The sequence below is a fragment of the Arabidopsis lyrata genome (genome assembly GCF_000004255.2).
Source record: "Arabidopsis lyrata subsp. lyrata unplaced genomic scaffold ARALYscaffold_7, whole genome shotgun sequence".
NCBI classification, from domain to species: Eukaryota; Viridiplantae; Streptophyta; class Magnoliopsida; order Brassicales; family Brassicaceae; genus Arabidopsis; species Arabidopsis lyrata.
In genome coordinates this window covers 1,136,751-1,163,426 of record NW_003302549.1, presented here as the reverse complement: position 1 = coordinate 1,163,426, position 26,676 = coordinate 1,136,751, and the positions used below count along the sequence as shown (strand labels likewise).

Genomic DNA, 26,676 nt, shown 5'->3' with positions numbered 1-26,676 from the left:
GAGTATTGCTTAAGAGAGGTTGTCTGTCTCTTTAAAAGATGATATGGAAATTGCTCCATACTTCTTTGATTACTTTGAGGCTTAGGGATAAGTATGTTACCTACTGAAGCTAGACTATTATAGTATAAGTTTCTACGGAGCATACAAATGTTTTAATAGTGTTTCTCATTCTTTTATGGTGCAACCATGTGTTAGAACCATTATGGCAGCTTCATCATGGAATGATAATGGGCAGAAGCAGTTTGTACAGGATGTCATGATCCCTGTAAGATTCTTCTTCTACTTGTTTACCTCGCTTCCTCTCTTGCTTGTTCTTTCAAAATCTCATTATGTCTAGCACATGCTAACTAAAATAATCTGCAGATGTGTTTTACGATCAGATTTATTTCCAACCTGGCCTTGGGTGAATGCTGAAGGGATCGACTTGGGATGACTTATCACCAAAGTGGCCAAAGGCATATCCTGATGACTATAGTTTGACGCTTCTAAGATTTTTCTTAACAAATATCCACTTACTGGGATTATGCTGTATATCATATGAGTTCCCATTATCATAGTTGTTCTGTTTCTTTTTTACTTCTATTAAATTGGCCTATGCTCGCTGCATATGACTTCTGCTTTCTGTATGAAAAATGTATTATTGCAGGGGAAATTCGATATAGCTGGACATAGCCATCAGTTGTTTCATGTTCTGATGGTTGTTGGTGCGTTCACGCACTATAGAGCTGGGCTTTGTGTATCTTAAGTGGAGAGATATTGAAAGATGTTGAAGATGAAGATTGAAGATGAAGGAAGATTAGATGGAATCTCTCATGTTTTAAACTTTGTTTGTAGCTTCATATAAAAGTTGGATTATGTAAAGTCTATGTGTAATCAATTGTTCAATTTTTTTTCTTTATTCAACAAAAGAATTCATATATTGTTATTACTGATTACAGAAGCTGACAGAAGAATGTTCTTACAAGTTGGGATGTCTAGAAGACTAGAACCAACAAGGATGTCTCTTGCTAGTTAATTTATATGACAAAAAGGCTGAAACATGAACTTTTTAAGATGATTCCAGTCTTGATTGCACCATTAAACGTATCATAATCCAGCGTCAACCTCACATAAGCCTCCTTGTGAACCTCACGCAAGCCTTACTGGTTCCAGTCTGATCAAAGTATTAAAGTTTCTTGGTCTAGATCCTTGCACTTGAAAGTTCATCTCCTAAAGTCAAGAAACATAAACATAGGAAACTAGCAGAATGAGGACAAACTTGCACCAATTTTCACATGTTTAGAAAATATGCAACTCACTTTGTTTGATTTCTTTAGCTGCGATTCTTTGAATCCAATTTTCAGTTATCAGCTCCAACCTGTAAAAATGGTTGCAGAACAAAATGAAGAGAAAATGTTTAGTTTTTTCAATCTTCCTTATACGTATACATACAATCTGAATTTTTTCAATTGTTGTATCTAAAACACACAATTTTATAAGAAGAGGAGGAGGAGAGGAGCTACATGTCTACTATTTTTAGTTTTTTAGCCAATCAGAGAGCTCCACTTCATACCCCACTTTTACCGATCGCGTGATTTCACACCCACTCTCACCCATCTCGCGTTGAGCGCGTGTCTCCGATTTCTAAAGGGGTTTATCCACAGAAATCATGCCTTTTTTGGTCCACGCACCTCTTTCTCAAAAACCCATCGCGTGTCTTATTCTTTTTGGTTTTCTCCTCTAAACCAATATTAACCGAACTCAAATCAATTCTAATTTCAAAACCAATGTAAACCCATCGCTGTGAGTGTGACGCCGCCGGCGAAAACCAAAAAACTCGGCGACCGTAACAACAAAAATGGAGACGACACAGAGGTCTCTGTTTTTGATTCTTCAGTGGTCAATTTTGTGATGGGATTCGATTGAAATTGGAGAATGATTTCATGAAATATCTTCAGGCTGAGGTTAGTTCATGACTCTTCCTTTTTTCTAGTGTCTCATTGATGATAGTCTACATAAGAATCACTTAGATGTTGGTTTTTGTTTTCCATACTTAAGGCTATAGAGAGTGGTGAACTGGAGGCTACCAAGCCTTTGCCTTGGTACCCTAAGAATCTTGCTTGGCATTCTAATTTTTCACGCAAGGAGATTAGCAAAAACCAGATACTTGAGAGGTACATTTTCATGCCAGTTGCTTCAGAACAAGTATTCACTTCCATTCGCTTACTTGTGTTAGTTCATGCTTTCTCCTAGTTATTTAGCCTTTTTTTATCGGGGTCTTATTCAGGTTTCATGAGTTTCTAAAGTTAGAAACTGAAGTTGGGAACATGACAAGGCAAGAATCAGTTAGCATGGTATGGTAGTGTAACATTCTTTAATGACAATTCATCGGTACATTTTATAGTTTTCCTAGTCGATTTTATGTTACCTCCTCTCTTCCTTGATGTACATCCAGATCATTTTGTTCTCGACAGTAAGTCACTTCAATTCGACATTGTTTGAGATGGCTGTGGACTTGAGAAGTAATGGTTAACGGATTCACTTTATTTCAAACCGTATGATTCACCGTGACATGAAGCCACAAAACATTCTTATTGGTGCTGGGTCTGTAGTTAAGGTAATATAACCTTTCTTTGGCTCCTATCAGGAATTATGTTTGAAATTCTGTTTCTATGCTTCCCACACACATGAGTTGTTCATATTGTTGTTTCTTAAAGATAAGAGTTAGGAAAGAATTATCGTTACAATACGATAATTAGAAACTTGGATCTTTCCGTCTATGATTTATGAACCATGGATCTTTCCGTCTATGATTGTTTCAGAAAACTAAGTTAATCATGTAAGTACTAGAAGAGGATACGGCTAGCCAGGAATCTCATATACTTAGCTAAATATAAGTAGAAACGTAAGTATTTTCAATGCAGCTTGATTATATGATTTATTTAACTTCTCTTTGGCATCAACTAACTTGTCTCCCCTTTGATTTTTCAGCTATGTTATTATATTGTAGGTGGAGAAACTCATCTGAGTTGTCGTACTTCAACTCCTATTGTTATGAAAGCTATTACATCTATAAATGTGATGATTGTGATGGCTTTTCTTTCATAGTTTCTTATTTTTTCTTTATTCTTGTGTTATGCACATTTCACTGCACTTGATATGGTTCTAATTAATCTCCTGTGTTACATCAGATACGAGTTATATGTAGGTCAACCTCCCTTCTACACCAATTCTGTGTATGCTCTCATTCGTCACATTGTTAAGGTATATCAATATTTTCATATTTGTCCATAGTCTATACTTAAAGTTTGAGCTAACATTTTAGTGAATCTTCAAGGATCCTGTCAAATATCCTGATGAAATGAGTCCTTATTTCAAAAGCTTTTTGAAAGGATTGCTCAACAAGGTGATTTTTTTTATTTAAGTTGTCCATTTATTGATACGTTTGAAACTATTCTTGGACTGGGTTAAACTGTTTGTCTATTACAATGCGAACAGGAACCTAGAAATCGATTAACCTGGCCTGCTCTTCGTGAGCACCCCTTCGTTAAAGAATCACAAGAAGAAGTTGAAGCCAGGGTAATGATCTGATATTGATGACTTATACTTTGCAGCTTGAGTCCAATGTACAGAGCATTTCGGTAAAACTGTCTTTGTCATACAATGTAAAGGATTTGAAAGTGGAAAATGTTGTTGGAATGATAGATCACTAAGAACATTTTGAACCCGTACAGGAAATCCAAACTGCAGTAGTTGACCATAAGGCAGCTTGGATGCTCAAAGGAAATGGAGGGCAACAGAGAAATGGTTTGATTCTCTTCAGTGTGTAGTTAGCATCTAATTCTTAATTAATTTTCTCCTTTATTAAATTTATATGTCACAGAAAAGTGCGACTCTGTGACCCTGGCTGAGAACATGTCTGCAACAAAAGGTCTAGCTGACGTTCAGTCAGATATGAAGAGTGCTGTCAATGTAAATTCTCCACCCCCCTGAGGATTTTCTTGGATTCCCAACCCAAGAGGAGATAAAAAATCAGGTAATGGGATATGCTATTTGTAAACTCTTCTTTTTGACTTTTGAGAATCAAAAGAGTTATCCAACAGATAGATACAGTGATGTAAACAATCCATGTTTAGATTTAATTCTGATGATCATTTCCATATCATTGTAACAGACATATCTTTGGATATCATCCTTTCATTGTTGGTTATGGCCAAATGCATTTTCTTCTTTATCAAAGGTTGTAGTAAGTATGCTCTATTGTTCTAGGTTTACAACTCTTAGAGCTGGATTTTTGCTATGGTGTCATGCTATGCTTGATGTTTGTTTAGATTTAACACAACTCTCATGATATAAGGATTTTCTTTCCTTTTTCTTTTTACTTCAGGTTTTGTATATTTCATATATTAACCCAGCTCTCCTTTTGTAAATCTGCATGTCTTAGAAGATTAGTGTCAGAAAATTCACATACATTTTGCTATCTGTGAAAGAACCTTAGCTGCCTTCAAAGTTTCTTTTGTTTTCTTTCATCATGGACCTATATATCATCCTCATTCATCTTTGGGTTGTTTTCCCCGTTTCAGGTAACGCAACACTGGACAAATTGGAAAATACATCCCGCACTGTTAAAGGTGCAAAAGTTATAGGTGAAAATGATAAAGCATTGGATCCTGTCTAAAAGCACTGGAAATATTTTCAAAATCACCAGATTCTAAAAGGTAAAATTTGGTGTATAGGCTGTTCTTTTATTATATAATGTTGTGCTCCTACTTGATCATAAGAACGGGAGCATAAATAGGTTTCTTACATAAGATAGACTCTGAAACAGGGTTGCAACTTTCTGGTTTTATGATCTATTAGACTATTACTCTCTCCCAGTACATTGTTGTAATTAATGTTATTTTTCTTATACATGCATATTCACATTTTCGTTTATGGGTATGCAGGGACAAAGATGTTGCTTGCTCTGTTCAGTCCCTCAGGATCATTTCCAATTTGGTTGCAGCTCGTGCCATAGTTTCAGTTGGACTGACTGAGAAAATAACGTCTGCACTACTATGAAGAGAAAATGTTTAGTTTTTTCAATCTTCCTTATACGTATACATACAATCTGAATTTTTTCAATTGTTGTATCTAAAACACACAATTTTATAAGAAGAGGAGGAGGAGAGGAGCTACATGTCTACTATTTTTAGTTTTTTAGCCAATCAGAGAGCTCCACTTCATACCCCACTTTTACCGATCGCGTGATTTCACACCCACTCTCACCCATCTCGCGTTTATCCACAGAAATCATGCCTTTTTTGGTCCACGCACCTCTTTCTCAAAATCCCATCGCGTGTCTTATTATTTTTGGTTTTCTCCTTTAAACCAATATTAACCGAACTCAAATCAATTCTAATTTCAAAACCAATGTAAACGCATAAAACCCAGAGGTACTACTTGGAAGAGAAATCAAATCGAAAATAGCCAAGAGAATGTTGAAAACCCCCTCTAATCTGATGCCTCCTTTGATTCCAAGCTCCAAAACAAGTATTATAAAGAAGCAAGCATTTGGGTGTTATGATTAGAGAAGAAGCAAGTAATGCAAGAACCGATCACAGTAATAGTCAGAAAGCAAAATTCAAAGAACAAGGTGGCTTTGAGAGCAGTCATATCAAGCAAAAGAACTATGGCGATCACCAGTTATCATCATGCCCACATCTCTGTCCAGTATGAATTCAATAGGTAGCAAGGAACAGAAGCTGCAGCAGCAATGAAAGCTGATCTTGTTTCCTTACCACCAAAGCCACCGCCAAGTCTTTTGGTTTTGCATACCACTTTAGACATTGGAAGACCAAGAACATGAGACACATTCACAGTTTCACACATACTTCTGGCACCAATATATATAAATCATAACCACCAATATTGGCATAAGCAGAGTAACATTATCATTTAATATCTTAAACTAGCTGATGCCTATATGGTCATGTACTGCTCAAAATATGCATCATGATCAAGGTGAAGGAAGAAATCTTTTGCAGGTATGAACTTAACATCTCCATTGCAGTTGATTATCCGAAATCTCTGCTCTTGAAGGATCAAAATCAGATATTGGACTAGCTGTACAGATGTTTCCACCAGGGCAAGTATACTTAGCCCCGTCTATAAGAGATAGACTGAAATCTATCTTCATTACAACTGGCCACTTCATTTGTTGTTTTTGATCCAAAAGAGCATGGATGGGCAAATAGTAGAACCATCTTGAATTTCTTTGAGTTTCTGTCATAACTAGACACCATCACCGTGCTTTGTACCGGTCAATCCTAAATCTAAAGGCAACAAGAAACATCTGTAAGTTAGAAATACTTGATGATCGTTTAGAAAGAAAACAAAATGATCACTGCAAGCAGTTTTGGATATATATCCAGTCCAACGACATAATGAGCAGGGGAGGCCATTGCCACCACCAGTATTATAAAGAAGCAAGCATTTGGGTGTTATGATTAGAGAAGATGACTGAGTTAAGACCAATCAGAAAGTAATGCAAGAACCGATCACAGTACTAGTCAACTTAATGGCCACAGTTCACTCTATCAGAAAGCAAAATTCTAAGAACAAAACAAAGTGCCTTTGAGTAGATCAATGTATGATGATAATGATCACAAACCTGCTGGCTTCTAACAATGGCAAATGGTCATTATGTGGTTTTCTACCTCGTTTTGTACCTGTAAATTTGACCTAGCAATAAAGACAAGAGTTTCAGATGTAATAAATAGGAGATGCAACAAGATTCTGACTTTTAGCAAAAGAACCAGTTTTGCTTACTTTAAACAACAGTTCCTGGCTCTCAGGAGATTGTTTTTTTTCAAACTTTGGCTCTCAGTGCACCTCTGATAACTGCCGCATTAGTCCCAGATGAAACTGATGTATATATATGATTTTTCTGCAATCAGAGAGATCGGAGATGTTTTAGGAGTACATTAGAAAAAAAAAGAATGGAGCCACACAGATAGTATGAAGCTCAAATGTCTTACTGTTATAACCATATGGCGTAGAGCTAAGTATCTCAATCTCCCTTGGCCTGCACTTTGTATAAGTTAGAGATCTCATCTAGTTTTCTTATTTCATTCTAGCGGATACTAATAAAAAGGGTCGAGAAAGAACTCACGTGCAAACCCACGATATGCATTAGGAGAGTATATACCTGCAAACTCAAAAAAAGAAACAAGACTTGTCTTAAGCCATAAAAACAACTAGAGATTGGCTGAAACTGTAACTTAAGAACAGAGAAAACCTTACAAAAAATTGATGATTGCAAACTTACATTCAGTGGAGAAGTAATCCAGCTTCATAGTATTTGCTTAACATCTTTGAAGTAATCCAGCTTCATAGTATTTTTGCTTAATCTTGATTCAACAAGATTTCTGACTTTTGGCACAACATCTTTGAAGAAGCAGTTTTTGCTTACTTTAGACAAAAGTTCCTGGATCTCAGGGAGCAATCAACAAACAAGAACATTTTCTTATGTTATAACATGCATACGAAGTCAACCACGGTACCAATGACGAAACCTAGCTTTAACGCAGAAGCTGAATCATGTATTAAAATAATGAAGGCTTTTTGACTTTCAACGAGCCAAACCAGGAATCAAAAGCGACAGTATCTGTGCATGAGGAGAAATGTCTACATATTGACACAAACCCACGAATTTCACAAGACTTTTGACAAAATCCTGAAGAATACTCTCCGGACTTTCCAGATTGGTGTCTTTCAATGATGTGTTAGGTTGCTTACCTCAGTGCAATCCTGAGTTTTTATACAGTTATGCCACTAACCGCCAAAACGACCTGACCTCACTGTTAATTAAGTAAGATTAATCACAAGAATTTTAAGAGTTTATAAAAAATCATTATATCAGATAGTCTTGACTTAATAATTTAAGACTCATCCTAATTTTAGCTAAGCAAAAGCATCATCAGTGAGATCATGTCTAAGTATAACCTTTAGGCTAAACTTTGTTCTAGAGAGAGCTGAACATAATGGAGGAACAAAATAGTGGCAGTTCTCACACAAACCGAGTAAGCTTATATAACTTTTTTCATACAGAACATATATATATGTATACACATAGAAATCTCACCAGCTTCTTCTTTTCATCTAACAAATATGGAGGACTTACACTATGCTTGACAAAGTAAACATATATGCCATCCATGGAGAGATTGAAAAAACTAATCTTACTCAGCCACTTACTCTCTGTTTGTGAGGCATTTGGAACCTATTAAGAGACCACAAAAATGATAAGAGAGAACAATAACAGTTTTGTCTTGGCCAAATAGATCCTTGCACTTGAAAGTTCATCACCTATAGTGAAGCAAACATTAAAATAGGAAACTAGCAAAATGAAGAGGAAATGTTTAGTATCTCAAAGTCCAGATTCTATAGTTTTTTTTCAAGTGTATCTAAAACACACACAACTTTCAGATTGAAGAAAATCTGAATTTCATTCTCAGCTGGGGCTAATATTAAAATGACAAAATTTTGTCTATAAGAAGAAGAAGCATAAATTTTATAATCGGAGGAGGAGGAGAGGAGCTATATGTCTACTATTTTTAGTTTTTTAGCCAATCAGAGAGCTCCACTTCATACCCCACTTTTACCAATCGCACGATTTCAAACCCACTCTCACCCATCTCGCGTTGAGCGCGTGTCTGCGATTTCTAAAGGGGTTTATCCACAGAAATCATGCCTTTTTTGGTCCACGCACCTCTTTCTCAAAATCCCATCGCGTGTCTTATTTTTTATGGTTTTCTCCTCTAAACCAATATTAACCGAACTCAAATCAATTCTAATTTCAAAACCAATGTAAAAACCCATAAAACCCATCGCTGTGACTCCGCCGGCAAAAACAAAAAACTCGGCGACTGTAACAACAAAAATGGAGACGACACAGAGGTACTACACTTGGAAGAGAAATCAAGTATTATAAAGAAGCAAGCATTTGGGTGTTATGATTAGAGAAGATGACTGAGTTAAGACCAATCAGCAAGTAATGCAAGAACCGATCACAGTACTAGTCAACTTAATGGCCAAAATTCACTCTTATCAGAAAGCAAAATTCTAAGAACAAAGTGGCTTTGAGAGCAGTCATATCAAGCAAAGAAGCTGAAGCAAAAAGGGTCGAGAAAGAACCTTATTCTTTCCAAATCTTTGATGAACTCACGGGCAAACCCACGAATATGCATTAGGAGAGTACACGCCTGCAAACTAAAAAAAACAAGGGTTGTCTTAAGCCATAAAAATAACTAGAGATTGGCTGAAACTGTAACTTAAGAACAGAGAAAACCCTACAAAAAGTCGATGATTGCACACTTAGAAGTAATCCAGCTTCTTGAAATAAGCATATGTATAGCAATATGTTAAGGTATCACAATATCTTTTATTGAGCAGTTTAAACGATATATAATCATCAGTAGTATTCAGAACAAAAGGATTATTCAGTGAAGGATATATGACAATCCTTTTTCGTCGTATACTTGAAAGGTTTACATCTTGGAATGGGACCATCTTCACCAGTAGTAATCGATGTGCACCGACTTAATCTACAGTTGCCAATATTACAAATATCAATCAACAAATACTTACCTAGCAATATCCCCTCGCAATATGTTCAAGAGAACGGTTTCTGCTATATCATCTGCATTATGTCCAGCGACTAGCTTATCTACTTTCAATAACGCAGCTCTTCGATCAAGTGCCTTCGGATTTACCAAACAGAAGCAATTAAACACAAAATTGTTGTTGTTGTTGTTATGCATAGTTATTGACAAACTGTAAGTTGAACAACAAAAAGAAAACTGCTCCTTACCTGTAGACGGAATACACCACAAAAAGGTGCAATTGTTCTTCGAACCGATCATTTTCACAATGTCGTCCATTGTCCATCCATACATATCTTTGTATGAAACAATCTGACGAGGCAAACCATACTGGAAAAGAAAAATAAAGAACCCATCAAATGAATAAAACGCTATATAACATTCACCTAACACATACAGAATTCAAAAAGAAGCACAAATTTGAATAAACGATTCTGAACAATGACTTGATGAGTCTCCTCCTCAAAAACCTCATAGAAGCACTCTCTGTATATCTTTAAAACACACATACTCAATCACTTGTCATACATAACACCAAAATAGGCAACTAGCAATAGACTAAAAAAACAAAAATTGTCACTTTCACTATTGATCCAATTCCAACGAAGCAGAATGATAATTTTGATTCGATTCCACACAGAGATCCTAATCCAAACCAATGCGATTAATAAGAGAGCCAAATCTTACAGTACAGCTTAAAATCTTAGCTAAAACCCAAAAACACGAGATTCTAGGCAAAAAGAGAAGAAAGAAAAATTGCCTCTTGAAGCATAAGCAGCATAGACGAGAGGCTCCTGCTTTCTTGCTCTTGGCCTCCATTATCACCGGAGTGACAAGTTCCGGGATTACTTGCTGGTCGGAGGTGAAAAACTTAAAGAGTCGGAATGAAACGGCGACGTTTTATACGTGGGCCATAAATGGGCTTTGACGGAACTCTAATTATTCTATTAAAAGTATATTTAGCATTGAAGTAATTAATTTAAAAATTCATTTGTTTCTGTAAAATATATATATTTGTTGTAAACAACGATTGTGATTCTGGTTTCTGGATACTAATAAATTGTAAAACAAATTACGTAAATGATATTTATCCTTTTAATATTTTTGAGCATTATGGCTCAGATTTATATGGAAATAATTAGTTAGATTTTTATCTATAATAGAGAGATAACTTTAATTAGTAGAAATTCTCAAACGATTACATTCTATATATAAATCCTGTGCATTAATAACCTGACTTCAAAGTTCAAAGTCTTAACACTTCCCATAAATGTTTCGTTAGTAATATCAATTTTATATTAGGAGAAAAACTAAAAACTATGTCAAATCTGTGTCAGAATTATAATAATCCCATTATCTTACCATACATTTAGTTGACTAAATCACCTCACATTTAAGCCAATAAACTCTTAATAAGAAAAGATTATTTCTTTACTTCATCACCCAACTGTTTTCAGAGTTTTACTGAAATTTCTCATCTTCTCTAATCACTTCATTTTAGATTTTTTTCACATTCTCAATCCCATCATCTCCGATGGGAAAGTACGGCGGCGCAAAGACCAAAACCACTGTATGTTTATCAGATGGTGCTATCTTTCTTGCCGGAGCTTTCATGTCTCTTACTCTCGTCTGGTCTTACTTCTCAATCTTTTCACCTTCTTTCACTTTCACCTTCACCGGTTTACGTCACGGCGGCGAACCGGTTCAATGCTCCGGTTTAAACATGCAATTGGACCCACGTGAACCCGGTTTTTACGACGATCCGGAGCTAAGCTACTCGATCGAGAAATCAATCACAAACTGGGACGAGAAACGGCACCAATGGTTTAAATCACACCCATCATTCAAACCCGGTTCAGAAAACCGGATCTTAATGGTAACCGGTTCACAATCCTCGCCGTGTAAAAACCCAATCGGAGACCATTTGTTACTCCGGTGCTTCAAAAACAAAGTCGATTACGCTCGAATCCATGGCCATGAAATCTTCTACAGCAATGCTCTTCTTCATCCGAAGATGAATTCGTATTGGGCGAAACTTCCGGTGGTTAAAGCGGCGATGCTTGCTCACCCAGAGGCGGAGTGGATTTGGTGGGTTGATTCCGACGCTATCTTCACCGACATGGAATTTAAACCGCCGCTTCACCGTTACCGTCAACATAACCTCGTCGTTCACGGTTGGCCAAATATAATCTACGATAAACCGAGTTGGACGGCGTTAAACGCCGGCGTTTTTTTAATCAGGAATTGTCAATGGTCAATGGACTTAATTGACACGTGGAAGAGTATGGGACCAGTGAGTCCAGATTACAAAAAGTGGGGTCCGATCCAACGGTCGATATTCAAAGATAAGTTGTTTCCAGAGTCAGATGATCAGACGGCTCTGATTTATTTGCTTTATAAACATAAAGAGTTGTATTATCCTAAGATATACCTCGAAGGAGAGTATTATCTCCAAGGGTATTGGATTGGTGTAGTTGATGGTTTCGCTAACGTGACGGAGCGGTATCTTGAGATGGAACGAGAAGACGACACGTTGCGTAGACGTCACGCGGAGAAAGTGAGCGAGCGATACGGTGCGTTTAGAGAAGAGCGGTTTTTGAAAGGCGAGTTTGGTGGGAGAGGTAGTCGTAGACGCGCGTTTGTAACGCATTTTACGGGATGTCAACCATGTAGCGGTGATCATAATCCGAGTTACGATGGTGACACGTGTTGGAATGAGATTATCAGAGCCCTTAATTTTGCTGATAATCAGGTGATGCGCGTGTATGGTCACGTGCATTCTGATTTGAGTAAGACTTCTCCGCTTCAACCTCTGCCGTTCGATTATCCTAATGAGGCTTGGTGATTATTTTCTTAATAAGTACTTTGATAAGTTGGTTATGAAAATTAAGTAGACACAAAGGAAGAGAAAAAGAGCTAATGTCATTCACTTTGTGTTGTGTATAACTGAAAAAAGAATTGGTCGTAATTTTTGTGTCCATGTCCTAATGCATGACACAACCAAATCAACGAACAGTTTTGCATTTGGTTTAAACACATTGTTTACTCAAATTTTGTGACATATTCCTCTTTTCCAACCAATTAAATTTTTAAAAAAAGGTAATGGGATTTGAATTCATGTAATGATATATCGACGAAATTAGAACTAATGTCTCCTTCTTCAGGTCAATTATCCACAGTTATGAACCATCACATCTATGGCCATTTCATAATTATTGAGTTTGGTGATGCATGTACATATCTAGATATTGGTTATAATATCACAATCACATGTGTATTTATTTGTGTGAGAAGACTATTTCATTTTGTGAAAGCAACTATGAATCATGGATTGTAACAAACAATATATATCACATTAACATTTTGCTTTTTTTTTTTTTTGGGCAAACTAACATTTTGCTTTCAAGTTTACAACAATAGGCATTAATAACGATATTAAAACACCCATGCATGACAAGTATTCACATTTGGTCGATTCTTAATTACATAAGACACCCTGACCCAACCTCTCGATCTGAATCACACATAATATATACCAAAGATTCTAAATGGAAATCGAAACTGACCCGTAACACATAAACAAAACAATTATTGGAGCGAATAAGTATATTTGGCAACACCGTAACTCTTACTCTTTTGAAGCATCTTGTGCTTACTCCCAAAACTAATCAAAGGACTTGTCTCATCAATTTTCTCAAACCCATGAAGACCACCACAGCTTCTCGAACTCTTAGCTTTCCGCAATTTCGATGGTCCATGTCGCGCATCACCAATGATCATATTTCTAGCTGATGCGGCTCTCACAAGCTCAGGCACACGATCATCTTCAGGTCTCATGGAATATTGGGCGTGGCTAGCGCTAAAACTTCGCGGAAGAGTGCTTACGTTGCAGACCGGTATCCCTAAACCCATGCCGCTGCCAATAAGGTCATGGGAAGACCATTGATTCATGCTTTGTATGTACAAGTCTCTAGCTTTGACCAGCATCTTTATGGGAACTTTTATGTACTTGCTTAGCTTCGTCTCCTTTTTCTTGCTCATCTTATCTTTATCACAAAGTGAGAAGAGAAACTTAGGTTTTGCAATGATTTATGTAAGATGCTGAACATTTAACAAGGTTTTGCGATGATTTATATACATACAAATTTGGGTCCCGACATAATTTTATATTTATATATGTATGTATATACACATTTGAACTATATAGTATACGGAAAAATATATAAAACTTAAAAAGTATAGACTTATGGCATTTGCGTACGGAGATGCATAATTGTATCCAATAAGTAAAGGACGATTTATTCTTTTTGGTTGATTATTTTTATACAGCATTAGCCACGAGACGTTGAGAGTTTGATGGAATCCATACTAAACAAAAGATAAAATTTGATTATGATAAGAAAATAATGTTATGGTACTCTTAAATGTGGAGCGTATTTTGATCGTAACCCCTTCAATTATTAGACCCATTGTATTTATATATTTATACCATATATGATATATGCTAAGAAAATGTAAAGTCAAGAGTTGACTTTAAAACGTGAAAAATATGAGATGTGAACATACAAAATTTAAGGAAAAAATAATCGGCAAATTGCAGTAAATAATAAATTGAATATACATGAACGATCTACCGTCCAAAAGTATGAGTAATTACCACTAAACTTCATCATGCACTGATGAATATTTGTGTCTTAGTTATCCAACATCACTTTATTTACTTTCTTCTAAATATTTGCAAGTAGTATATTTTGTAACTGTTTATGAGTTAATCTTGTACCAAAACAGCAAAAACGAGTAACCATCTGATCTGGTTCAAGATAGTATCTTTTTTTTTGCAATGTGCTTGAGTTTTCAGCTCTCGTATTTGAGTAGAAGGTGAAGTGATTTGATTTTTTGTGCAGGCAGGACATAGCGTTTCTTCATCATCTGGGAATAAGGTTTGTTTTAGTTCCTGGAACTCAAGAGCAAATCGACCAGCTTCTGTCTGAGAGAGGTGATGCTTGAGGCCAAACTATGTCCAGGACCTTCTATTTGCAATATCCGTAGGCAGGGTGATCGTAGTCGTTTTCTCCACTCTTTTTATACAAGTCACTGAAGACGGATTATTTCCCATTCCAAGTAGAAAGAGATTCATCACCTGCTTCAGTCCTAATTCTTGAGAAATTCAGCCTCTTTATGTATTTCCATTGCTGAGACTCTAACCTTGTGTAGCCTTGAGCTCTGTTTCTGCAATCACAAGCTCTGGTTTCTCCTTCTTCGTCCTTTTTTGACAAGCTTTTCTCATCTCCATTGTTGTTGTTTAAAGAAAGAAATATCCAAAGGGAAATAAGCTTAGTGCTAATTAAGAAAAAAGGAAATTTTGAATCCAAAAAAAAAAAAGGAAACTTTGAAACCCCAAAAAAAAAGAAAAGGAAACAATGAATGAATCCTAAACAACAACAAATTGTATGTATATATACATCTCCCGCATCCTCTCTTCTCTCTGTCTAAAAGTTTTAGCATCATCATCACGAACCCAGAGAAACGCAGAGAGAGAGAGAGAGTTTCTTTGCCGTTGCTCTTCGACAACCAAACAAGAGAAGATCGTGATTGAAGATGATGATCACGTGGCTTTGCTTTTCCGGTGAAGACTGCTTTTGCGTTTACAGAGAGGTTGCGTTTTTCATTGAAGATTCTCTCCGGCGAGCAGCAATCGACGACGGTGATGGCTTGCGTTTCCGGTGGAGATTAAAGGATGGCTTTCACGATGCAGAGTGGTGAGTGGGTTGGATTGATGATGTCATCAAAGCCCTTTTGCACAACAAAGCCCAACAAAAAGAAAATCATTTTCAGCCCATAAGAAAGGTCAATTTCTAGCCCTTCTTATTTTTTTTAATTCAAAAATTTTAGCAGATTTTAATTTTAAATCAAAAATCGTTTTGAAATTTTTTTGGTTTTTTTTTTTTAATTCTTACGGTTTTGAAAAAACTTGGATACTAAATTTGCATAACGATTTGAAAACTAACCGGATTTTGGATCCAGCATTAGTCGTTAGCGATTCCAAACATTCAACTTGTTTTTCCTATTATTATGTTGATTTAGCATTCAAGTTTTTAATTTCGACTTTTAAAAATAGTTTTTAAATTTTTGGTTTTGTTTCTTTTCGGATTTTTAAAAGCTTTTTCTTGTGTTTGTTTTTTAAATTTTTTTTATGGATACTAAATTTACATAATGATATGAAAACTAACCGGATTTTGGATCCAGCATTAGTCGTTAGCGATTCCAAACATTCAACTTGTTTTTCCTATTATTATGTAGATTCAGCATTCCAGTTTTTAATTTGAATTTTTTAAAATCGTTTTATAAAAATTTTGATTTTGTTTCTTTTTGGATTTTTAAAAGTTTTTTTTTTGTGTTTGTTTTTTTAAACTTTTTTTATGGATACTAAATGTACATAATGATATGAAAACTAACCGGATTTTGGATCCAGCATTAGTCGTTAGCGATTCCAAACATTCAATTTGTTTTTACTATTATTATGCAGATTTAGCATTCCAGTTTTAATTTTGATTTTTTAAATAGTTTTAAATTTTTTGATTTTCTTTCTTTTCGGATTTTTAAAATCTTTTTGTGCTTTAAAAAAAAAAAATTGATAATAAATTTGCATAATGATATGAAAACTAATAGGATTTTGGATCCAACATTGGTCGTTAGCGATTCCAAACATTCAATCTGTTTTTTTTATCATTATGTAGATTTAGCATTTCAAGTTTTTCTGTGTTTTTTTAAGTTTTATTGTTTGATACTAAATTTGCATAATGATATGAAAACTAACCGGATTTTGGTTCCAGCATTAGTCGTTAGCGATTCCAAACATTCAACTTGTTTTTTCCTATCATTATGTAGATTTAGCATTCATGTTTAATTCTAATTTTAAAAATAGGTTTAAAAATTTAGATTTTCGTTCTTTTCGGATTTCGAAAATCTTTTTGTGCTTTAAGATTTAAAAATTGATAATAAATTTGCATAATGATATGGAAACTAATAGGATTTGGGATCCGACATTGGTCGTTAGCGATTCCGAACATTCAATCTGTTTTTTTTATCATTATGTAGATTTAGCATTTCAAGTTTTTCTGTGTTTTTTTAAGTTTTATTGTATGATACTAAATTTGCATAATGATATGAAAACTAACCGGATTTTGGTTCCAGCATTAGTCGTTAGCGATTCCAAACATTCAACTTGTTTTTTCCTATCATTATGTAGATTTAGCATTCATGTTTTAATTCTAATTTTTAAAAATAGTTTTAAAAATTTTGATTTCCGTTTTTCGGATTTTGAAAAGTTTTTTCTTTTGTGTTTTTTTTTTAAAAAAAATTATTGTTTGATACTAAATTTGCATAATGATATAAGAACTAACCGGATTTTAGATCCAACATTGATCGTTAGTGATTCCAAACATTCAACTTGGTTTTCCTATCCAACGTGACTGATTTGTAGATTAACACTGATTTGTAGATTAACGTGTGTTTTTCTTTCGTATTTCAATTTTACTTTCAATTTCTTTTAAAAGCAGAGGAATGAAACTTTCTGAGAAATACAAACAGAGCATTTTGGGGTGTGGATTGGATAAGTTATAGCTCCATATTTGTTAACATGATTTTAAACGAATTATGTTTTCACTTTTAATCTAAAAATAGTTTTCTTAAAAAAAATTCAAGTTACAAAATACAAATATATAAAATAAATTGAATGAAAAATATCTTAAATTGTTATAAATTTATAAAAGCGTTTGCTCTATATTACTATTACACCTGTTTTAGATTTGTAATTTTGAGTTGAAACTTTATTTTCTTAAATGGTTGCATATGTTTTCCCCTTCTTATTATTTTGGTGACCGTAGTAGCACTTTTAGAAATCAAATACTTCCTCCGTTTCATAATATAAGGCGTTTGGATAAAAAAATTTGTTTCACAATATAAGTCTTTTCGAGTTTCAATGTAAATTATATATTACTTTAATATTTTATTATCATTTATATTATGTAATCTCTTTTATGATTAGTTGAATTATTAAACAGTAGATCTTCTTAATCGGCGTGTTTACCTAAAATAACTTATATTAACTTATATTATGAAACGGAAGGAGTAATAGATTACTTGTTATAAAAAGTAAATCAAATAGTAGATCAAGGAATCCGATTCAGATTCAAATCCGAAGGCTATTGATAAGTATTAAGTATTTAATCTTCTCATCATTACAATTTACAAATAATAATAACAAAACGTCACGTGGACGGCCACGGCCTTCTTTATTCTAATATTTGATGAAGTATTCAGTTTGATAATAGAATCTTCCTTTTAGATAGTTATCCTACTATGATCAGAAACTTAGAAAACTATAGAATATTTAGAACACACACGTTGAAATTTCCCTTTTTTTCACTTATGTTTCTCATAAACAAAACTAAAAAAAACAAACAAGGTTCTTAAGAGTCAAAAACCAAAGGCTTGACCCGCGTTGAAAATGTTGCACATCCATCAATATATATCAGAAGACATAACTTCACATCTACAGAATTTTAAGCGATATCTCTAGTCTCAATGGAAGCAACATCACAGCAATTTATGTCTCAGAGTTACCTTAACGCTCAAGAAACCGCGACAAGGACAACGAAAAATTACCTAACATCGCTCCATTCGACCCGTAAACAACCTTCAAAGCCCTTGAAGAGGCCTGCAATATCATCATCATCCCCTTTGAATCCAATGCACCCCCATGTGTACCGAGTCGAGCCAGTAAACTTCAAAGAGTTGGTTCAGAGGCTAACCGGTGCACCTGAGCATGAGCCTGTGCAGGCTGAACCGCTCAAGAGTTTGGATGATGCAGCAAAGCAGAGTTCTTCATCATCTGCGTTTGATCAGTCGTCTTCTTGGGGAGATTTCTCATTTCAAAATCCTCCAAATCTTTCCAGATGGTAGCTTATAACATTTTATCTACCTGCTTAACATTCTTGTATATTTTTTTTTTTAATAAAACAGAAAGATGTAATCATATATTTTTCAGACGCATTTTAGATTTAATTTGTTATGCCATTTATATGTATACACACATACTATGTGGGGGTAATTTGACACTTTCAATTAAAATAAAACAGAATTAAATTTTTTTAAGGATTCTATATACACTGGAAATAATTTGACATTTCCATTAAAAGAATCAATTGAATTAATCATTAATGATTCTATATACACATTCGTAACATGTGAGAATAATTTGAATTCACAACAGTTACAATAATTAACATTTATAGCTAATGGTGACTATTCTTCTGTGTATAGATATAATCAAGATGAGCCGTCAATGTTCTTCTCACCAAGCAATCTTCGTCGTCTTCTTTATCGCAGCTCTCTCCCGCCACGTCATGTAGTTTTGATTCTATCATTTCCTGAAACATAATTATAGGAATAAATGACAAAACGAAAGTACATAACTACGCATGAATCTACATAACATTTGTGTACGAAACTACGAATATATATAGTCTCACTAACCAGACTAAGTGTATCCGCCGGAGAGGTTGTGAAGGAGGCGAAGTAGGCAGGTTCCGGGCGGGCGGTGCACGTTAGCATGGCGGTGCAAAGGAGGAGAGCTGTCGTGAGTAAACTGGAGAGATTTGCCATTTTGTGATTATAAATTAATTATGGATATATTGAAAACCAATGACTAAACCATCTTTATATATAGTCAATCTTGGTCATCTCTTTTCTTAGTCTAGTTCTTATTTTAAGAACAAAAAAATAGAGTGTTTTGATCTTATCTTTTCATTTGTTAATGTTCTTATCTATTAAAAAATTACAGTTGTAAAAAAAAAAAAAAGATGTATATCTATTTCACTCTTTTTCAAAAGGAAACAAAAGATGTGTATCTATTTCACTCGTTTTCAAAATTTCATAGTTTTTAGGATATATATATATATAGAAAAGTGGATTTGATAAAATTTCATAGTGTTTCTAAAGATTAACCATTTATCCATCATAGATTCATACTTCAAGAAAATTAGCTGCATATATATTTATATTTATATATCTTTAGTGGAAAACAAGAAAAAACCCCATTAATATATATAAAACTTTTTTTATTTTGAAACATCAAGAAGTATATTTATAGGGAGGTGATGGACTTACGTATATATTTCTGCCACTGCTGAAAATTGTTTTTTGGCATAATATGCCACTACTGATAAGTGGGTAAAGGAGATTGTAATTGGACCAAATCACCAAAACCAATCCAAAGTAAAATAAAATAATATTATTTGGCATTGCTGCTTAGTTTACAAAAACGTTGACCCGTAACGTGAGGTAATAATAGTCAGCCTTCGGTTTTTTTATATCGGGCCAAAATGTACAAATATAAGGGCCCAATACAATCCTAAACCCTTCTCTTTATAAAGGCCCAGTGCAAAACAGGAAACATCGTTAAGAACTTAATCTTCACATGGGTCCCTCCTTTTTCTTCTCTCAAAAATATGAATTCCATCACTCTATTTTTATTCATAAAGCCCTTGATCTATTAACTAAAATTCTGAATTATCAAAAAAAAAAGCAAAAAATTCAGAACCTGAAATTAATATATCTTTTTTCTACGGCCAATGATTCAGCCATGATGGAGGTACATTCGGAAAAAAACTAAAACTTAATTTAGTAGGTCGATACGCAGAAAAACTATTTTTTAATTGTATGAAAGTTATGATATATCATTCACTGATGTCATTAGTACAATTATCCCAATATTTGCATCCCCACCTATATAATATGTTAATATCACGAGAAACCAATCGATTTTTAAAGTTGCAAAGCAAAAAAAAATCGAAAAAGATCGAAACTCGTTAACTAAAGCTACCCTTACGTAAACATTTATCCATATGCATGTATGTACATATATATATACGATGCACACAGTTCATATATATTGATATTTATACAATTGGAACTATAAGTAGAACCCTAATGACGTACCAAATGACGCCATACGATAAATCATAAATCTCAACGAACACTCCACCACAAACATAAAAGGCATAATTAGTGGATTGCTAACGTTACTTTACATCCATTTACTCATAAATATACACCACACACACACAAATATATGTGTTAACACGAACGATGCAAGGCGACAAAAACATGAAATTAATTTAGGAAAAATATATATCGTTAATTTGTTGAACTGTAGAAGTGATAGAGTATAATTTTCTGGATGTGTTGGGTACAAGGTCGAGCCAAAACTTAATCGACGTGAAAGTTTAGGTCGATGTGGAGGTTGAAGTAAACCCCTTTTCACTAGGGTTAATGTTAGCATTTAGACATTTAGTTGCCATTGGTCATAGTCTTATTAATATATTTATGACTTAATTATATATATATATATATATATATATTTTATATCTAATTAATATAACTAATAAGGAATTATAATATATATTTCTTAAAAAATATTGACAATAGATTTCTCCAATATGCGACGACTTGGAGACTAATTTATCCTAAACTAAACAGCATTCTATATTATTTGTATCCGTAAAGTTTGTTTTTATATTATTTTTAATCCGTACTCAATGAACATCGAAAATTTGCAACTCATTTTCATAGAAACGACAGATTTTTTTAAGAAGATTTAAAGAGAAAGAGTGTTGCATGTTAACATCCATTGCCAAAGAAACGACACGTTTAAGTTTTTCTTTAACAAAAATAATAGACACATTTAGGTTTTTACCAATTTTAAAAATTTGTCGTTATATGGGCATATGGCCTGTATTTTTTATAGTTATTAAAAACTTTACATGCGTCATTTAATTATGATTAATATAAGAGGTCATATAAAAGATATAGGATTTGTCCATACTTTTTATAAAAGTTTTCCTCCTCGACTTTAGTTAAAGATTCAAATTTAATATGACCTAAACTGTAGCCGTCGGCTAAGTAATTAGCATATATACAATAAATAGCATACACACCAAGTTGACTAAAATCTTACAAAATAAGTATTTGAAGTTTTAACAAAAATTTTAAGAATTAGTATGAAATTTTTAAGAATATATATACATCTGATCTATTGAAATTCCGTTACATTTCAATGGTAGTTTTTGTGAATTCTGTTCACTCTTTTTTTACGAATTAGTTCTTTCGTTGTTTTTTTATTTAAACTTTGGAAACAAATTTTTCTTTTCAGTTTATATAGTAAAATTTCTACATACAGGTAGAAAAATCAAAAGTTATAATTGGTTTTTCCGTAAGTATCTAATTGTACAAGATCCATATATAATATATACCTATACGCATCAAAACTGATATATGTTTCCTCAAGCAAAGGGAAGTTCGTTAATTAGCATAAGGGTAAAGAATAATGTCTTCTACATGATTCGCATGACCATTACTTGCGTTATATTCAAGAAGTTATGTATAAAGATTCTACTTATGTCTACAAATATGTAAAAGAAATAAATAATAATGTAACTCGAAAATTTTCTAAAATATATGATGTGGATTTTAATTTAGTTGTTTGTATATATATATGTATTAATGTTGCCACCGTGTTCATTGTCCGGATTTCCATATGGTAAATATGCGCGTGAGTACAAACGAAAAAAAAACTATTATAGAACATTCAAATCTTTAAATTATTGAGTATGTATTTACGTGTTAAGGTTCAACGAATATTCAAAATAAAGTTGTGACATCAATTTACAAGTAAATGTGTGCGTTCCGTCTTGTAAACTTTTTTCATTTCCCATGATATATGTGTATTGATATCTGTTGCCTTTAATACAATAATGAGGTAAAAAACTTTTCAAGATAAAGATTTTTGTAATTCCACTAGGGAAAAATCATTGTATCAAAAATAATTATATGTATATAGAATCAAGTTTTAAGAACTTTGTACTAATTAGGATCAAGATATAAAAGCTTTTTCTAGTTTATCAAACTGTAAATGATTATCTCAGAACATAACTTTGTTGTAACTCGCAAGAACCTGAAACAAAACGATTTTTTGTTTTAAATGATCACGTACTGGCCATAAGCCATGTTGAAAGCTGGTTCACAAGCCGGGCACAAGCCGGGCACAAACTTGGCTCCTGGCTCATCGACCGGTCTGCGATACGACCGGTCCCTCCACTCGATTTTTTACTGTACACTAAAAACATGCAATATGTGACTTAAGATGCGCAAAATCACATAATAACATATCTCTGCGTATATGCAATGGAATATTTATTTATTGATGACAATTAAAATGAAATCGGGATAATATGAAAAGCTAAGACGTGAAGCTTTTTTTCTGGACATTTAAAGTTGATTTCACATGAGACCGAACCAAAACATGAATCTGGCTATTATAAAGCTGCGTGTATATAAGTATGCAATTATATATATATATATATATATATTATATGTCTTTGTCCTCTCTGCTTTATTCTATTTGAAATGCATGTGGCCGTTGCTCCACATTTTTGTTTTCTGACCATAAATAAGCTAAGTAAAGCTATTCTAAACTTAAAAAAAAAAAAAAGGCTATTCTAAACTTTAATATAGTTACAATATATTTTGGGATGAATTTATTTTTTAGTCAGAAATTTGTACTTGGGCTTGTGTGATTTAAAGTCTAGGCGCATTTTTCATTCTTATTAATCATTTTTTCTTAGTTTGGTAAGTTCTTAAGCGAAATATGTGTAACGTGGTATGAATATGTATTATGAATGATGCAGCATTTTAACCGAAGAGAAAACAATTCAATATTAAGATAAAATATCAATTTATTTTCTATATTGTCATTATTTTCTGTTGTAATTTTTTTTTACAAAAGAAATTTAATTAAACACTATTTACGAAATAATATATTTTTGAAGATTTATTAATAATTTAAACATTCCTCTATTTTTTTCAATATATTTTGTATAAATTAATCTAAAAATACTATACATTTGATATATACTTGAAATCTAAAGATTAAATGTTTCCGTGTAGCAAGCAAGTATATATACTCTTACTTTTTGGTCATAGGTTAACTTATAGGGTTCTTTTACAAAAAGCATTGGTCTCATCTCTCATGCAGAGCACCAGTTTTTTTTATAACCCAGTATCCAGACCACACAGTGATCTGACTAGTTCACTGGGCCTAAGCCCACGTCACAGGGATTTTTAAGCCTCCACTTAAGGGCCCCCTGATAAACTGGTGGTCTGGGACGCCTGAACAAGTCCGCATGTAAATTCCCAGGTGGCCACAGGAGTGAGAGAGCAAAACTGCGTCTGGAGAAGATCGATCCCGGGCCTAGACCAACAGGGCGATCCTTCCAACCAAACGAGAACCACTCGCCCACCACCATGTGGTTCATAGCACCAGTTTGGTTCAGTTAATTGGAAAGTATGTTCCTTAGATTCTCTTTTTTTTTTTTTTTTTTTTTTTCCGATTGAGATGATGATTCTAGTCCCTCTCCAGTGTGTCCATCCCGTGTTAAAAGAAAGATTGGCTTTCTCTTTAAGAAAGATGATTAAACAGTGAAACATAAAGAACCAAAAATTACTCTACTGTGGCCGTCAATATCATAACCAGCATATGTTCACATACAATTAAAAATAAATATGACAACAAAACTGGATTTGAAGAAAATATGAAGTGATAGTATCATATACTATAATTTATATATTTACAAGTAATGGTGAGACATGTACTCAATTACAAACAAATGTTGATACGAGAGAATTAAAAAGGAATTATGATCAGGGAGATACAGATGTTCGTGGAATGTTTTTTCTTTTTCTTGATGACTATATATAGAATTTGGTATCAACATTTTTTTTTTTTGGTTAAATCTTCTACCAAGCAATTCCAGAGAAAACTATATGAAGTATTCAATTTCAATATGAAAAGTAAACTTTTTATAGGAGTGTAAAGAAATATCTCATTCTTGAATTTCTTAAAACGTGTGAAATGTGGACTGTTTTCTTCATCACTAAGCTATACAGACATTTGGTTACAAAAATTTCAAATTTTATTTTTTGGTTATATGGACCCAAAACAAGCTATTGGTGCCCTACAAAATATTTCCTGCTTTTACAAAAGTTGGCTCTACCAAATAAAATTTTCAAGTTTTTAACCCCACCATAGTGCAACATGACTCAAAAGCTGTTTATACAGTATAATTTACGGTCGTACATCGTATTTTACAAATATGACCAAACTACCCCTCTGGTTTGCTAATAAATATCAAGCTCCAACAATGCAATTCTTCCCTTTTCCCCTTCTAATTTCTCTCATCTCTCTATTAGAAAAAATATTAGCAATTATGTTGTCCACTGTACCGGCCTTCTCATTCTCGGAACCGGGTTTGGTTAATCAATTCTCGGGTTTCCAAACCGGGTTCACTCCTTGGGAATGGGGCTGCTCTGATCTCTTTTCCGTGGACCAAATGTTTCTTGAACCGGCCGTCCCGAGTCCTTGTGATGGTGAATCCGACACTGGTTCTGTCAAAATTAATTCCGGTTCTCATGACATGAAAACCGGTTCTGACGTTTCTTGTGCCGGTTTCGTCAAAACTAATTCCAGTTTTGATGACGCCAACAGATCAAACGGTCTACCGTGCTCTCAAGCAGACGAACCGGATTCGGACGACTCAAAACAATTGACAGCCATCTCAAATTTCGGTTCGGGAGAGCATAACCGTAACCGGAAAAAATTGATCCAACCGGAGATGACCGACGAGCGGAAGAGGAAGAGGATGGAATCAAACCGGGAATCAGCGAAACGGTCGAGGATGCGTAAACAAAGTCACATAGATAACTTACGGGACCAAGTAAACCGGCTCGATTTAGAAAACCGCGAGCTCGGGAACCGGCTCCAGTTAGTTTTGTACCAGCTTCAACGAGTGAATTCCGACAATAACAGGCTCGTGACAGAACAAGAGATTCTCCGGTTGAGATTGTCGGAGATGCGTCGGATTCTGATCATAAGACAGCTTCAACAACGGCAACAATGGGAACTACATAACCGGAGAATGATCATGACTGAACAAAACCACCCCCATCTTTAATGATCGATCAAATTATTTAAGAAAATATATATATATATATATATATCAAGAAACTTAGAACAATACCCAAAAAAAAAATCAAAGCAAAAAAATCTCTCTCTGTGTCTCTCTATCTCTCTATGTAAATGAAATGAAAGGTTAGGAAGAGAAAATGATAGTTTTCTAATTTTCCTTTCCACTTTCCCTTTTTCTATCTGTGACTCTAAGAGAAGAAGAAAAACAAAAGAGATTTTTATTTTGGTTTTCTTTTTCCCACTGTCGTGTGAGTCGTGTATGATAAATAACTAAAAAGAGTTTAATAAAGTAATACAATGATTTACATTATTACTTAGTGGAAAGGCTTTATGCGCATTGACATCATACTTTAAGGCCCATTATTGTTGAAAATAAATATTTATTATTAAATTAAATTAAAGTACTACTAATAAACCAGTTAACACTATGTCACTATCACAATGTATTTATCACCTAGATACAGTAGAACCTCTATAAATTAATATTCGATAAATTAATAAACACGATAAATTAATAAATTTGGTCGGTTCCGAGTCGGGCCAGTGTAAAAATTAACCAAATTTGATAAAATAATAAGATAATAAATTTTTTGAAATCCCTATGTAAAAATATAGTCTTTATAATATCATAAATTAATAATCATATAAATTTGCACATATATATATATATAATAGTTTTAGAATTTTTCATAAAAATAGGTAAAAATTTTTGTAAGTTTTCAAATTTTGAATATGTATAATATTTGTTTTAATACCCGTATAAGTTTTTAAAATACAACAATGGATGTCACTATTTCTGAATTTTAATTTATGTATATCGTTTGTATATGTGAATTCTATAATCGTTGTTATTCATTGTTAAAATAAATTATTTTTTCTTCGAAATATTAAGTGTTTAAGGCTAAAACTATAAAATTTATAACATCCAAAATATTAATTTTATTTAGATCACATTGCTTTAACTCGTAT

At 33.7% G+C, this 26,676-nt stretch overlaps 6 protein-coding genes and 2 long non-coding RNA genes across 9 annotated transcripts; 5 read left to right on the top strand and 3 right to left on the bottom strand.

The window, feature by feature from the left end:
* Positions 1-877: 877 nt before the first annotated feature.
* On the bottom strand, positions 878-9,824 carry LOC110226933 (cytoplasmic tRNA 2-thiolation protein 1-like). Its single transcript, XM_021019897.1, has 4 exons — positions 9,610-9,824; positions 9,157-9,231; positions 1,299-1,357; positions 878-1,209 (listed from the first exon to the last, which is right to left on the bottom strand). Exons 1-4 carry the CDS (start codon positions 9,780-9,782, stop codon positions 1,181-1,183), a joined length of 336 nt encoding a protein of 111 aa, XP_020875556.1. The 5' UTR covers positions 9,783-9,824; the 3' UTR covers positions 878-1,180.
* Positions 1,693-5,167, top strand: LOC9303009. Its single transcript, XR_002330822.1, has 12 exons — positions 1,693-1,943; positions 2,038-2,153; positions 2,267-2,333; positions 2,435-2,596; positions 2,802-2,884; positions 2,971-3,243; positions 3,317-3,385; positions 3,478-3,558; positions 3,714-3,786; positions 3,863-4,015; positions 4,563-4,697; positions 4,926-5,167. It is a non-coding gene; the product is annotated as an uncharacterized LOC9303009 (long non-coding RNA).
* Positions 9,825-10,801: 977 nt separating the features above from the next.
* On the top strand, positions 10,802-12,646 carry LOC9303008 (glycosyltransferase 6). Its single transcript, XM_002868925.2, has one exon. The coding sequence runs from the start codon at positions 11,158-11,160 to the stop codon at positions 12,466-12,468; it is 1,311 nt and encodes a 436-aa protein (XP_002868971.1). The 5' UTR covers positions 10,802-11,157; the 3' UTR covers positions 12,469-12,646.
* A 394-nt stretch (positions 12,647-13,040) lies between these two features.
* Positions 13,041-13,826, bottom strand: LOC9305042. The gene has a single exon (XM_021019896.1). The coding sequence runs from the start codon at positions 13,662-13,664 to the stop codon at positions 13,212-13,214; it is 453 nt and encodes a 150-aa protein (XP_020875555.1). The 5' UTR covers positions 13,665-13,826; the 3' UTR covers positions 13,041-13,211.
* A 270-nt stretch (positions 13,827-14,096) lies between these two features.
* On the top strand, positions 14,097-15,005 carry LOC110226678. 2 transcript variants are annotated; one of them, XR_002330612.1, is made up of 2 exons: positions 14,097-14,420; positions 14,532-15,005. It is a non-coding gene; the product is annotated as an uncharacterized LOC110226678 (long non-coding RNA). The 2 variants fall into 2 exon arrangements; XR_002330613.1 differs by having other exon boundaries at positions 14,528-15,005.
* A 3,097-nt stretch (positions 15,006-18,102) lies between these two features.
* On the top strand, positions 18,103-18,773 carry LOC9303007 (VQ motif-containing protein 29). The gene has a single exon (XM_021016739.1). It carries the CDS (start codon positions 18,210-18,212, stop codon positions 18,585-18,587), a length of 378 nt encoding a protein of 125 aa, XP_020872398.1. The 5' UTR covers positions 18,103-18,209; the 3' UTR covers positions 18,588-18,773.
* Positions 18,774-18,840: 67 nt separating this feature from the next.
* On the bottom strand, positions 18,841-20,974 carry LOC9305040 (putative phytosulfokines 4). The gene is made up of 2 exons (XM_002866888.2): positions 19,161-20,974; positions 18,841-19,054 (listed from the first exon to the last, which is right to left on the bottom strand). The coding sequence occupies exons 1-2, from the start codon at positions 19,287-19,289 to the stop codon at positions 18,920-18,922; spliced, it is 264 nt and encodes an 87-aa protein (XP_002866934.1). The 5' UTR covers positions 19,290-20,974; the 3' UTR covers positions 18,841-18,919.
* A 3,805-nt stretch (positions 20,975-24,779) lies between these two features.
* On the top strand, positions 24,780-26,038 carry LOC9303006 (basic leucine zipper 63). The gene has a single exon (XM_021019827.1). The coding sequence runs from the start codon at positions 24,836-24,838 to the stop codon at positions 25,691-25,693; it is 858 nt and encodes a 285-aa protein (XP_020875486.1). The 5' UTR covers positions 24,780-24,835; the 3' UTR covers positions 25,694-26,038.
* Positions 26,039-26,676: the final 638 nt, after the last annotated feature.

What these genes read in the sequence shown, in the direction of transcription:
- LOC110226933 (XM_021019897.1), bottom strand. Translation starts at nt 9,782, where the DNA reads ATGCATAACAACAACAACAACAATTTTGTGTTTAATTGCTTCTGTTTG. An exon ending in TTGCGAGGGGATATTGCTAG is followed by an intron (nt 9,232 to 9,609) that starts GTAAGTATTTGT and finishes TGTTTTTTTTAG; the next exon opens with TTTGCAGGCGTGTACTCTCC. An exon ending in AAAGATTTGGAAAGAATAAG is followed by an intron (nt 1,358 to 9,156) that starts GTTCTTTCTCGA and finishes CCATTTTTACAG; the next exon opens with GTTGGAGCTGATAACTGAAA.
- LOC9303008 (XM_002868925.2), top strand. Translation starts at nt 11,158, where the DNA reads ATGGGAAAGTACGGCGGCGCAAAGACCAAAACCACTGTATGTTTATCA.
- LOC9305042 (XM_021019896.1), bottom strand. Translation starts at nt 13,664, where the DNA reads ATGAGCAAGAAAAAGGAGACGAAGCTAAGCAAGTACATAAAAGTTCCC.
- LOC9303007 (XM_021016739.1), top strand. Translation starts at nt 18,210, where the DNA reads ATGGAAGCAACATCACAGCAATTTATGTCTCAGAGTTACCTTAACGCT.
- LOC9305040 (XM_002866888.2), bottom strand. Translation starts at nt 19,289, where the DNA reads ATGGCAAATCTCTCCAGTTTACTCACGACAGCTCTCCTCCTTTGCACC. An exon ending in CGGCGGATACACTTAGTCTG is followed by an intron (nt 19,055 to 19,160) that starts GTTAGTGAGACT and finishes ATTATGTTTCAG; the next exon opens with GAAATGATAGAATCAAAACT.
- LOC9303006 (XM_021019827.1), top strand. Translation starts at nt 24,836, where the DNA reads ATGACCAAACTACCCCTCTGGTTTGCTAATAAATATCAAGCTCCAACA.